The sequence below is a fragment of the Pseudochaenichthys georgianus genome, chromosome 14 (assembly GCF_902827115.2).
Source record: "Pseudochaenichthys georgianus chromosome 14, fPseGeo1.2, whole genome shotgun sequence".
In the NCBI taxonomy this organism is placed as follows: domain Eukaryota; kingdom Metazoa; phylum Chordata; class Actinopteri; order Perciformes; family Channichthyidae; genus Pseudochaenichthys; species Pseudochaenichthys georgianus.
The window spans coordinates 34,728,528-34,740,538 of record NC_047516.1 but is presented as its reverse complement, the minus strand read 5'-3'; the positions used below and the strand labels follow the sequence as shown (position 1 = coordinate 34,740,538).

The following is a 12,011-nucleotide window of genomic DNA, read 5'->3' as shown; positions in this document are numbered from 1 at the left end:
ACTTGTTTATCATTTTAGAATAATAGCACAGAACAGAATGAGCTGGAAAATGTGGAAGAATAAAGTGAACATTGCATCAGACTTAAGACTAAATGCACCATGGAATAAAGCTGTGTTGAGTGCATCCTGCCAGCAGGTGTCAGCCTCAGACACACACACACACACACACACACACACACACACACACACACACACACACACACACACACACACACACACACACACACACACACACACACACACACACACACACACACACACACACACACACACACACACACACACACACACACACACACACACACACACACACACACACACACACACACAGCACTGCAGGTGTGGTGAGGTGATAAGGGCTGGACCTTACTCCCGGTGTGAGAGCTTTACAGTTGGGTGGAGTCCTGCTGCTCGCCTGCTGTTTCAGGAAATGACGCTTTGATGCAAACACTCACCGGGAGCTCGTCGTCGGTAAGTTGTTTTAACTGAAGATGCTTAACTTCTGAGGAATATTTTGTTACGAAGGCAGGTAATTCATCTACTGAGACGATTGTTTTAATACCAACACTAGCAAAGTATGGAAGACTATAAATGAGTGACGACAATGTTATCTGTCGGGTTATGTATTGAGTGAGTTACAACAACATGGGAAATAAAACTGGCTAATTCTTTATTTAGGGATTCTCATTTTTGCCTGAAAGAGGATACTTGTAGATTTCGCACAGTTTTTCAAATAATGTTGAACTTTGAAAGTCATTGTCTCCAAGCTGGTCATTGAGTATATTATTGTAATTTTCTTGGTGCCTCTGCTCTGATTTAGAGAAATGATGGCTGAGTTCAGGCCATTTATTTTAGGTTATCTTCCCAATCTATATTTATTTTGTAGTTATTAATGTAGTTGTAAAATCATCATGTCCTTCTGTCACTTTCTCTGGCATTCGCCGCTGAAGTTTTCATTGAATTGCCTTCCAGTTTTCAGTTTAGTTCATTCCAACCATGATATGTGCATTATTATTTATAGCTTTTTCTCAATTTTATAGGACACTGGACCTCAGGAACAACAACAACAACAACAACAACAACAACAACAACAACAACAACATGAGTGCTTCCTGGAGATCACAGCCCAACCTCCTCCTCGTCTGTTTATTTCTGTCTGCAACCGGAGGTCAGAACTCATTTTTCAAGTCTATACACATCTCCTGAGCTGGACAGAATTGATCACAACAATTAAATATTCCACCGAAATAAAGCTTATTTTCCACATGGGATTTATGAAAATTCAGTAATTTAATAGCACAATCTACTGGCATTTTAATAGACATGTAAGGTCAACGGTCTTACAGAAGGGCTTTATTAAACTGCATTGATCCCTGTGGGGAGATTCCATTGCTTGAATCTCTTGTATCGACTCCTGATGAGAATGAATGAAATGAGTCCGAAAATTGAACTGAACCGTTGACTTGAATGAAATGTATTATGTCAACATATTTCACCTCACTGTATTAGGTTAGTTGAAATCAATACAAATTAGTTGAACCTAATCTTTTTTTATTTATAACTTAATATAATTGCTTTCAACTAACCTGGTACAGTTTTGTGAAATCTGTTGCCATAATACATTTCATTCAAGTTAATGTTTCAGTTTTTTCAGTGTACTGGTTCTGAATGACATCGCAAACAATTCTTAAAAGCTCTTGACCACCAGAGTAGCACTCTCTGAACACCACAACAGGTCAAACATGTTTGCTGAGGGTTTCTAATAGTGACTAATCATTACCCTTAATACTGCCTTGAACAAAGAAAGCTAAAGCAAACCAGACTGTTTGAAATATAATCAGAAATTCTCATCAAAATGTCAACACAGAGAAAATGGCATTCTGCTTACTCACAAATGATTCAAGAACACATGCAGACACGTTCTTAAACTCTATGTCAGCATGTGTAATCTGAGCCCACATTAATGATGTGTTTGAGTATCAGTCCACTTGCAGAACTTTTCCTTTGTGATATGTATTTACTCTGAGCAAACTTAAGCACAGTTTTGAACAAAGAGTGTTATGTGCCATACTATGCAGCCTTCCTTAGTCCTGAAGGACGAGCTCAAACAGAGTTGCTGAACAGATTTAAATCACTGACACTATTACGACATATTTCTCTCTTTTGCTTCTCACATTGCATGGATAACCAATGAATGTGAGCACCTGCAAGGTGCTGCACTCAAAACCTGTAGAAGCATACAGAAATTCAACTTGGGCAACTTTTTATGGGGAGGGCTCAATCAAATTATTACATATTTAAGGATAGGGATATGTAGTGTTCAAAATGTCAGAATGCATTTTTGTTGAGAGCCTATTGAGACTGCATATTTTTGGTATAAACCAAAAAAACAAAAGCAACTATAAAATTAACAATAAGGCAATAATCCTGTCGTTTAAACTGTTTTTCATCAAAGTCTCAGATATAGATATATGTATATTTATATACAAAACAGGCCATGCCTCATATTTCAGCCTTGTTACAAAAATGCTGATTCTGGGTCTGTTACTTTAGATAAAAATGCTCTTGGAGGAGATTCAGGTGATAAGGTGGGGGGTGTTACCTTGGTTTGTGATTGGCTAATGGTTATACAAGCCAAAAAACATTATGACATCACAAAGTGGCCAAAATCTGATCAGCTCATTTTCAGACAGGTTTTTATAGAAATGGAGCAGGACAAAAAGAGAGAGAATCTTTTTTCCGGAAACTTTCAGAATCTCTTTACACAGAGGGGACACATATTTATGTTTATTACATGGCTTAGTTGAATACTCGATTCTGATTGGTCAATTCAGAACACGTGACACGTTGTTAATCCAGTACAGACAGACCGCTGTCAAGGATTTATTGACCGTTGTTAAGGACGCTCACATCTGCAGCAAGAAGTCCGGTCGATGTAACTGTATACAGTTTGGCCGAAAAGCAAACTTGCTTTTGAAACTGACAAGACAAGAAAACAGCGGAGAAGTAACGGGGCAGAAACCCTCCTTTTTACGCAACGCTCCAGACATAGACATCAAACGGCAAATATATTCAGTGTGCAGCAGAGATGTTCACAAGTCTTTTTTTGCAAGTCCAAGTCAAGTCTCAAGTCTTTGGTCACGAGTCCAAGTCAAGTCTCAAGTCTCTAAAAAAATAAAAGTCTCAAGTCTCTTCTGGTTGTAATAAGCCTTCTATTGTCTGCTGCTCTCCAGTCTGTTCAGAATACTGCACAGCTATATCTAAGAAATTCAAAGCACTTACTGTGTTATTATCACTCCTATATCTATTAGCATACAGTATCAGTACTGATTAGTTGTTTGTTATATGATGACTTTAAACAGGCTATTGCAATGCAATATGAGGACAAACATCACACTTTAGCTAAATGCAAACAACTTATAAGCAAAACACTTCAGAATCAGAAATCAGTAAGCAAATACTTTATTAATCCCCCGCAGGGAAACTGTTAAAAGTACTTAAAAGCGGGTAATGATTAACGTTACCGACCGTTTTTATGTCATGTCAAGAGTTGGATGTCAACGCCACTCAACTCAAACAAGTGTGACAAGCAATTCACTAATCTTTTCAAATATTCAGTTACAAAGCTAGCAGCAAGCTAAGTTAACATTACATAGCTGATGCTGAGCTAAACATGTTTGCTAACCGTCCATATGCGTTAATGTGGCTGACCTCTCCGGGTGACTTTTCAAGTGCCTGCTGAAATTCGACGTTGTTGCGCCAGCATCCTTGATTTTGATATTGCAGACTTTGCAGTGTGCGCTCTTTTTGTTGGTGCCGCCGGCGTTTTTTCGAAGTTTTTGTAGTTGAACCGAATTACAAGCGGTACAGCCGCAGGTGTGCCGCCGGTCGCTATTGTGTTACTACGAGGTAGTAACAGAGGCGCGCACGTCTGCGTAATGAGCCCGGCTAAAATAACTGGATGGCCTACCTGCCTGTCAGCCTTCCATCTGGGCACAAACTTATCTCGTGCCCTCATTGGTCATGTGCGCGTTCGTGTGTGTTGGAGGAGGCGGGCTCTATAAGGAAGTAGCAGCCTCTAGAGTCTAGCAGATTATCTCCGGTTGTGTATTTTCAAATTCTAGCGATCTCGAGCCGGTTTCTCTCAAATGTACCTACCCCACCTTTAATACGCCAAAAATAGAAAACACAATGATTGTTCACGAGTCCCAACACACGAGTCCAAGTCGAGTCTGAAGTCTTTTGGTCACGAGTCCAAGTCAAGTCTGAAGTCTCTGTGTGTGCGACTTAAGTGCGACTCGAGTCCGAGTCGCAGACTCGAGTCCCCATCTCTGGTGTGCAGTTCCTTTGGCATTAGGGCAGGGATATCTAGATACTTTCCAAGGTTTGACATCATGAATTGTGCTACTTTTAAAACAAGCAACGATGTTTTCAAATCTGTAATCAAAAAGGTCCGCAAAAATGCTATCGAAGCAGTTCCTGCCGTTGCTACGTGGTTCAAACAGTAACAACGGACTATTTGTCTTAGCAGATGCATGTCATTTTAAATCAACAATTTTTTTAATCAATAAAAACATTTTCTAAATCTATAAAAGCATTTCAATTAATAATGGGAGTCATATCGTTACTTTGTTGAGAATGTGCCCTTGTAATAAGCGGGATAATGTCCAGCGACTTGGTCATTATGGGGAAAAGAACAACCGACAGGCTGTTCAGGAGCCCGACGCGAAGCTTGATCAGCATGAAGGGTGTTCTTTTCCCCATAATGAGCGCCTCGCTGCACATTATCCCTTACATAAAAGACATGAAAAAGTGGATTTTGCAGAATAGGTGACCTTTAAATCAACCTTCCAATCTAACCTTGAATTTGTATTCTGTTAATTTAATCAATTACACAAATAAAAGGCGGCATAAATAATTGAGTTAAACTAACATGAATGTATTTATTGTACATAGGATCATCAAATCAATGCAATGCAACAGCAATGGAGACAGACTTCAGTCATCACAACACACATGACGATGTTCAGTTGAACAAATATGTCCAGTCTTTATAAAATTCCTGCTTGACCTCTGGGCCATAGACTAAAGATACAGTATTTGGTCTGTCATAGATTTGACTCAAAGCAATCCTCTCTTTTTTCAGCTGTGTCAGAACAGTTCCAGCTGGAGCCGCTGAATGCCACAGTGCTCCACGGTTCTGCTGTGCGATTCAACGCCACCGTGCAAGGAGCATGGAAAGTCATGACCTGGAGTGTGGGAGGCTTTTTGGTAACCACTGTCACTGACATCGGTGACATCATCTCCATCTCAGAGCAGTTCTCTGCCAGATTCTGCTCCAGCGGTGACGCCAGCTGTGTGGAGTTCACCATCCAGAACGTGACCCGCAGCGAGGGGGGGGCCGTCACCTGCTCTGTGCAGGGGAACTACGGCTCAAAGACGGCACAGCTCTACGTACAAGGTAGGGCCATTAAGATGTCCGGCTGCAGTTATATAAGTTCATTACAGGGTTCCATTGAATACTCTATTCTGATTGGTCAATTTGGACATTCAGCGGTCTGCTCTTTTTCGTTAGCTGAGGATACTCTGCTGAAGGGATTTCATCACTGAAGATGTGCAGTCATATCAGTCCGCAGAAAGAAGTCTATAATATAACATCAGCTGTGGCTAAATAAAACACATTTGTATACCCTTTCTCCATCAGAAGAAAACATTGGAATGCTTTTGAATATTCATGCATGACAATTATTTATCATTCACCATACTTTGAAAAACGTCCCCATCCGCTACCATTGTGGTGTAAGTCGGTTAGAAAAGACCCATATCAACCTGTTACAGTAGCCTAAGCTGTTTATTTCCTTTTTTTGATGAAGTATCAGGTGTAATAAATACACAAACAAGTTGTCATATAAGACTATCAGGAGCTAAATCATCGTGAAAAGTACACTACATTACATTTAGCTGACGCTTTTATCCAAAGCGACTTACAATATGTGCATTCGACCAAGAAAATACAAACTTCAAGAAAACAGAGTCATATAAGTACATCAGGTTTCATAGAGCCAAAACATTTCAAGTGCTACTCAACTGGCTTTAGATAAGCCAGCCCTTTATTAGTATATAAGTGCTTTGTTAGTAATTATATCGCTCGTAGTGGAGTCGAAAGAGATGAGTTTTCAGTCTGCGCCGGAAGGTGTGTGAGCTTTCTGCTGTCCTGATGTCAATGGGGAGCTCATTCCACCATTTTGGAGCCAGGATAGCAAACCCACGTGTTTCTGCTGATGGGAACTTGGGTCCCCCTCGCAGCGAGGGTGCAGCGAGCTGTTTGGCTGATGCAGAGCGGAGTGCACGTGCTGGGGTGTACGGTTTAATCATGTCCTGGATGTAGGAAGGGCCAGATCCATTCGCAGCATGGTACACAAGTACCAGTGTCTTGAAGTGGATTCTAGCAGTTACCGGAAGCCAGTGGAGGGAGCGGAGGAGCGGAGTGGTGTGGGAGAATTTAGGAAGGTTGAAGACCAGACGAGCCGCTGCATTCTGGGTGAGCTGCAGGTCGGATGGCACATGCAGGTAGACCAGCCAGGAGGGAGTTGCAGTAGTCTAGGCGTGAGATGATGAGAGCCTGGACCAGAACCTGCGTCGCTTTCTGGGTCAGCTGGGGACGCATCCTCCTGATGCTGTAGAGCGTGTATCTGCAGCAGCGGGTTGTAGCAGCGATGTTTGCAGTGAAGGACAGGTTGTTATCTAGGGTCACACCCAGATTCCTTGCAGTCTGAGTCGGGGAAACAACAGAGGTGCCGATGTTGATTGTCAGGTCAAGAGAGGGACAATCTTTTCCCGGAAGGAAAAGCAGCTCAGTTTTGTCAAGGTTGAGCTTGAGGTGATGAGCGGACATCCACTGAGAGATGTCAGCTAGACAAGCAGAGATGCGTGCGACGACCTGGGTCTCTGAGCGGGGAAAGGACAGAATTAATTGGGTGTCGTCAGCGTAGCAGTGGTATGAAAAACCATGCGGGCTAATGACAGATCCGAGCGAGTTTGTGTACAGGGAGAAGAGGAGGGGACCAAGAACAGAGCCCTGAGGGACCCCTGTAGTTAATTGACAAGGGTCGGACTTGGACCCTCTCCAAGTTACCCTGTAGGTACGGTCTTTGAGGTATGAGGTGATGAGGGAAAGTGCAGAGCCTGAAACTCCAAGTTCTTGGAGAGTGCGAAGGAGGATCTGATGGTTCACCGTGTCGAATGCAGCAGACGGGTCCAACAGGATGATGACAGAGGAGAGGGAGGCTGCTTTAGCAGTGTGCAGTTCCTCAGTGACAGTAATGAGGGCAGTTTCTGTGGAGTGACCTGCCTTGAAACCAGACTGGTGCGGATCCAGAAGGTTGTTCTGATGGAGATAACAGGAGAGTTGTTTAAAGACAGCGCGTTCAAGTGTTTTAGACAGGAACGGGAGGAGAGAGACAGGCCTGTAGTTTATAACGTCAGACGGGTTGAGAGTGGGTTTCTTCAGGAGAGGGTTTACTCTTGCCTCCTTAAGACTGTTTGGAAAGTGACCAGAAGTTAGAGAAGTGTTGATGAAATGGGTGAGAAACGATAGAATATCAGGAGCGATAGTCTGAAGGAGGTTTGAAGGGATAGGGTCCAGAGGACAGGTGGTGGGGCGGGCAGAGGTAATGAGGGTAAGAACCTCACGTGGAGAGAGAGGGGAAAAGGAGGTCAGTGTGCGGGTGGAAGGAGGGTCTGGTGACCCAGCGGTGAGTAAAGGTGAGTCAGAAAAAGAAGAGCGAATATCATCAACCTTTTCTTCAAAGTGGTTAACAAAGTCGCTTGACAGAAGTGAGGAGGGGGGAGGGGCTTTGGGGGGGTCCAAGAGGGTGGAGAAGATTGAAAATAGTTTTTGGGATTGGAATAGGAAGATTGGATCTTCTCTTGAAAGAAAGTGCTTTTTGCCTGAGAGATCGAAGCAGAGAAAGAGGAGAGGAGAGCCTGGTAGGTTAAGAGGTCGTCATGGTGTTTGGATTTCCACCGTTTCCGCTCTGCTGCCCGAAGGACGGTTCTATTAGCACGCAGTGCGTCATTTAGCCAGGGAGCAGGAGGGGACTGACGAGCCTGCCGAGATGTGAGAGGACAGAGAGAGTCCAGAGAGGAAGAGAGAGTAGAGAGTTTCTGCAGCAGAGTTTGGAGGCAGGAGTTGGAACGAGTCAGAGGAAGGGAGGGCTGAGAGCACCGATGAGATAAAGGTAGAGGGGGAGAGGGAACGGAGGTTACGGCGGACAGGTGCAGGATGAGAAGAGATTAGTTTGTTATGTTTGGAAAGGGGTAGAGAGAATGAAATGAAGAAGTGATCGGATGTGTGGAGCGGGTTTACAGAGAGGTTAGAAGTAGCGCAGTTCCTTGAGAATATGAGATCAAGGACACTGCCAGCTTTATGAGTTGGTGGGAATGGAGACAGTGAGAAAGCAAAGGCGGTTAACAGAGATGTTAGTTCGTCTATCTTCCCTGTCTGGAGGTTGAAGTCTCCGAGAAGTACAGCAGGAGGGCCAGTTTCAGGGATGTGTGAGAGGAGATGATCTAACTCCTCCAAGAAGTCCCCCAAGGCGCCTGGTGGACAGTAGAGAACAACAATGGTTAATTGTATAGGATGGGTTACTGTGACGGCATGGAATTCAAAGGTGGAAGGAGTGAAGTTAGGTAGCTTGAAGAGGGAAAAGCTCCATTTGGGAGAGAGCAGGAGACCAGTGCCCCCTCCTCTGCCAGTGGGTCTGGGTGTATGGGAGAAGGAATATGCTGGGGAGAGAGCTGCTGGGGTGGATGTGTTGGATGGAGTAATCCAGATCTCAGTGAGAGCAAGGAAATCCAGAGACTGTAGGGAGGCGTAGCCAGAGATGAAGTCAGCCTTAGGAACAGCTGACTGGCAGTTCCACAGGCCGCCTGTAACAATTTATCAATAAACTGATAAGACAATATATTACCACAATGGAAGCATCCAGGCACAAGCTCTGCCTCTGATTTATAGTGAAATACCATTAGACTCTTCTCAAACTTAGCGGCACTTTGAAAAAGAGTATAAAGTTGTTGGAGAAGTCGTGCTTGTGATTCAATCTGTTTTAGTAAGTATAAGAGCAAATTGTTCACAGCTCCGAGGCAGTCTGCCATTTTAACTATTGTGTGTAATATTTACGCTGGCTTGCTTGAAATGTAGCAACAAGACATCACAATGTTGCTCTTTTTGGGCTCTGATTGGTGGAAAAGCAAACTGGAACGAGGTGTTTCGCAAATTGAACCAACTGCGAACCAACACCAACCCCAGCATGAAACAAGAAAGGAGCTTATTTGAGTGAAAAAGGGGTAATCCCATAGACTGTACAGGGGTAATACACAGCAGTCTACAACTGTAATATTTGATTCACTATTGTGGTGACTCCAGCTAAATGCGGCTGAACTTGTTCATACTGTATAAGTACTTGCTCTTAGATCTTTGCCTTGGCTCTAAGTTAAAACAAGGATTGATCTTAAAATTCTAGCACTTGTATATGAGGCTCAAAATGTCCTTGCACCTCTAGTTCATAAAAACATCCTAATAAGAAAGAGACCAGCAAGAACTCTCAGGTCCAAAGTCAGAGGTCCTTTATCCATCGATCTTGCTCCAGCTGCAATGTGTCCATTAGTCTTTGAAGGATAAGTAAATGCTAAATGCACGGTGGCTTAGCGCTAAACTTCTTTTAGCCAGCCATATTTCTCAACAGAAGGAACACATATTTTTCATACCAACAGAAACTATTACACAATTTAAAAACATTTAATGCATAACTGGCTGAAACAAAACCAAACATACATACATACATCATGCCAATTCAAACATGTCACATGTGTGAGAAAACGTGTGTGTGTAAGTGTGTGTGTAAGTGTTGTATATTCTATACTTTTTTATTATAATATTTAATTTCCATGTACATTTATTAATTACATGTATTTCTCAGAGAGTGGTACCGTGAACATCATGGGAGGTAATGTGACGGTGGCGCAGGACAAGCAGGTGGAGTTCCAGTGTGTATCGTCCAAATGGTTCCCCATACCTACTGTCAGCTGGACCTGGAACTCTGAGGCTGTGAACAGCAGCCTGTACAACACCACCAGCATGGCTGACGGGGATGTCTTCAACTGCACCAGTGTCCTGAAGTTCCAGGCAGTCAGAGACACCCAGATAGAGTGCCGGGCGACTGTGGAGACACTAGCCAGCCCACAATCCAGCTCCGTCTACTTGGAAGTTGGTAAGATCCGCCACACTCTCAATGTGTCTTGCAAAAAAGCCTCCTCTCAGCTGTTCTGAAGTTGGACAAGTCCAATAGTTGTGTTGCTTAGTTAGTTTTCCTCAAAACTAGAGTATGGAGTTAAAAGGTCGTTTTTTGGTTGCCTAGTGTATCAATAAAACCAAGTCTAATTGTACACTATAGAGTGTTTTTTAGGCATACCCAGAGCTATATAATAGAAGAGTTACGACAACGGAAGTCCAAAAACGGTTATCGTCACGTGGTTCATGTAGACGAGGATCGTTCCCAGGAAGATCATGGCGGGCAATGTGAATGCATTGATAACAGGAGATAGAACTACGATTTTTGGTAATTATTAGTGAATAAAGGTTTTGATTTGCAATATTTATACAACAAATCGATATGTGTATGTATTTACATCAATATGTTTTAAAAAATAAAATCGAATTTGCTAATATTAAGTGATAATATTAGGATTAGTGTGAACAACTAGTTTACATGTTAGGCTAACAGTGCCTTGGTTAAAGAGCCTGTTGCTGTTTATTTATAGCTTTGAATTCTTTAAAACCAATATTATCTTCTTAAACTTGTATGGTAGTCAGGAGCATCACTTTCTAATGTTTAATATATTTAGCGGGAGGGGAAAGTAATGCTTTAAAATTCAGATTAGATTAATGTCTACCATTTTCTTAAATTCATGGTTTCAGTAATCCCCTGGTAATTGAGGACACAAGTTATCTAAATGACTAATGTTGTCTTTATGGCTTTCAGAAAGGACAGGTGACTCTCAAAGGACTAGCAGCAGCAGCAGCAGCAGCAGCAGCAGCAGCAGCAGCAGCAGCTGCAGCAGCAGCTGCAGCAGCAGCAGCAGCTGCAGCAGGACTAGCAGCATCATGATGATGACGATGTTAATTGTGTTGTTTTAGGAACAGCCATTGCAAATACATGGAGTTCAATAAACATTGAAGAGCATATCATGCAGTTTGTCTGTGCCTTTTCCTCCGTGTTGTCCTGGTTTGCTGTGCTGCCTCCTAGTCGCCACCATGGTTTGCTGTGCTGCCTGGGGATGCTCCAATCGCTCAGAGAAAGGAGTACGAATGTACGGCTTCCACACTGACACAGAGCGGAGGAAGCAGGAGCAATTTCACGACCAACAGCAAAAAAATATGTGATTTATATACAAACACTGCATTTGCACTTATTCACTAAACTAAAACCACACCATTGGGAAAGCTTAATGTTTTGTTTAATACAAAAAAACAGGGAAAGGCTTGAAAAACACAGAGTTGAGACTCAGGGTGCAGGGTGAGGGGCTCAGTGCAGGTATTCAGGCTCCATTTAATCCCCCTCTGGTTCTTGTGCTGAACGATGGAGTAACAGACGGGAGAAAGGGTTATACACACCTATATAGCACACCTATTGGATGGGAAATTGCCTTGGGGAGATAAGGTGTGGTCTCTGAGATGAAAAACATCACCCAGTCAGAACCAGCTGCCAATGAGAATGTCATCTTCAGTTTATTATTATTTATCAAACACCTTTTGACCATTTCTTAACTAAAATGGTGTTGGGAACTTTTGTTTTCTAAATATTCAGGATTTCTAATTAATGACACTGTAAAACATGACTAACCCTTAATCACTTGTTTATCATTTTAGAATAATAGCACAGAACAGAATGAGCTGGAAAATGTGGAAGAATAAAGTGAACATTGCATCAGACTTAAGACTAAATGCACCA

The 12,011-nt window shown here is 42.7% G+C and overlaps 1 protein-coding gene across 2 annotated transcripts; it reads left to right on the top strand.

The window, feature by feature from the left end:
- The first annotated feature begins 344 nt into the window (after positions 1–344).
- On the top strand, positions 345–11,269 carry LOC139435089 (immunoglobulin superfamily member 5-like). 2 transcript variants are annotated; one of them, XM_071205450.1, is made up of 5 exons: positions 345–471; positions 1,041–1,168; positions 5,147–5,461; positions 9,981–10,271; positions 11,043–11,269. In XM_071205450.1, exons 2-5 carry the CDS (start codon positions 1,102–1,104, stop codon positions 11,195–11,197), a joined length of 828 nt encoding a protein of 275 aa, XP_071061551.1. In that variant the 5' UTR covers positions 345–471; positions 1,041–1,101; the 3' UTR covers positions 11,198–11,269. The 2 variants fall into 2 exon arrangements, with proteins under 2 accessions (XP_071061551.1, XP_071061552.1); XM_071205451.1 differs by having other exon boundaries at positions 466–529.
- The last annotated feature ends 742 nt before the right edge of the window (positions 11,270–12,011 follow it).

What these genes read in the sequence shown, in the direction of transcription:
- LOC139435089 (XM_071205450.1), top strand. Translation starts at nt 1,102, where the DNA reads ATGAGTGCTTCCTGGAGATCACAGCCCAACCTCCTCCTCGTCTGTTTA. An exon ending in ATTTCTGTCTGCAACCGGAG is followed by an intron (nt 1,169 to 5,146) that starts GTCAGAACTCAT and finishes CTCTTTTTTCAG; the next exon opens with CTGTGTCAGAACAGTTCCAG. An exon ending in GGCACAGCTCTACGTACAAG is followed by an intron (nt 5,462 to 9,980) that starts GTAGGGCCATTA and finishes TGTATTTCTCAG; the next exon opens with AGAGTGGTACCGTGAACATC.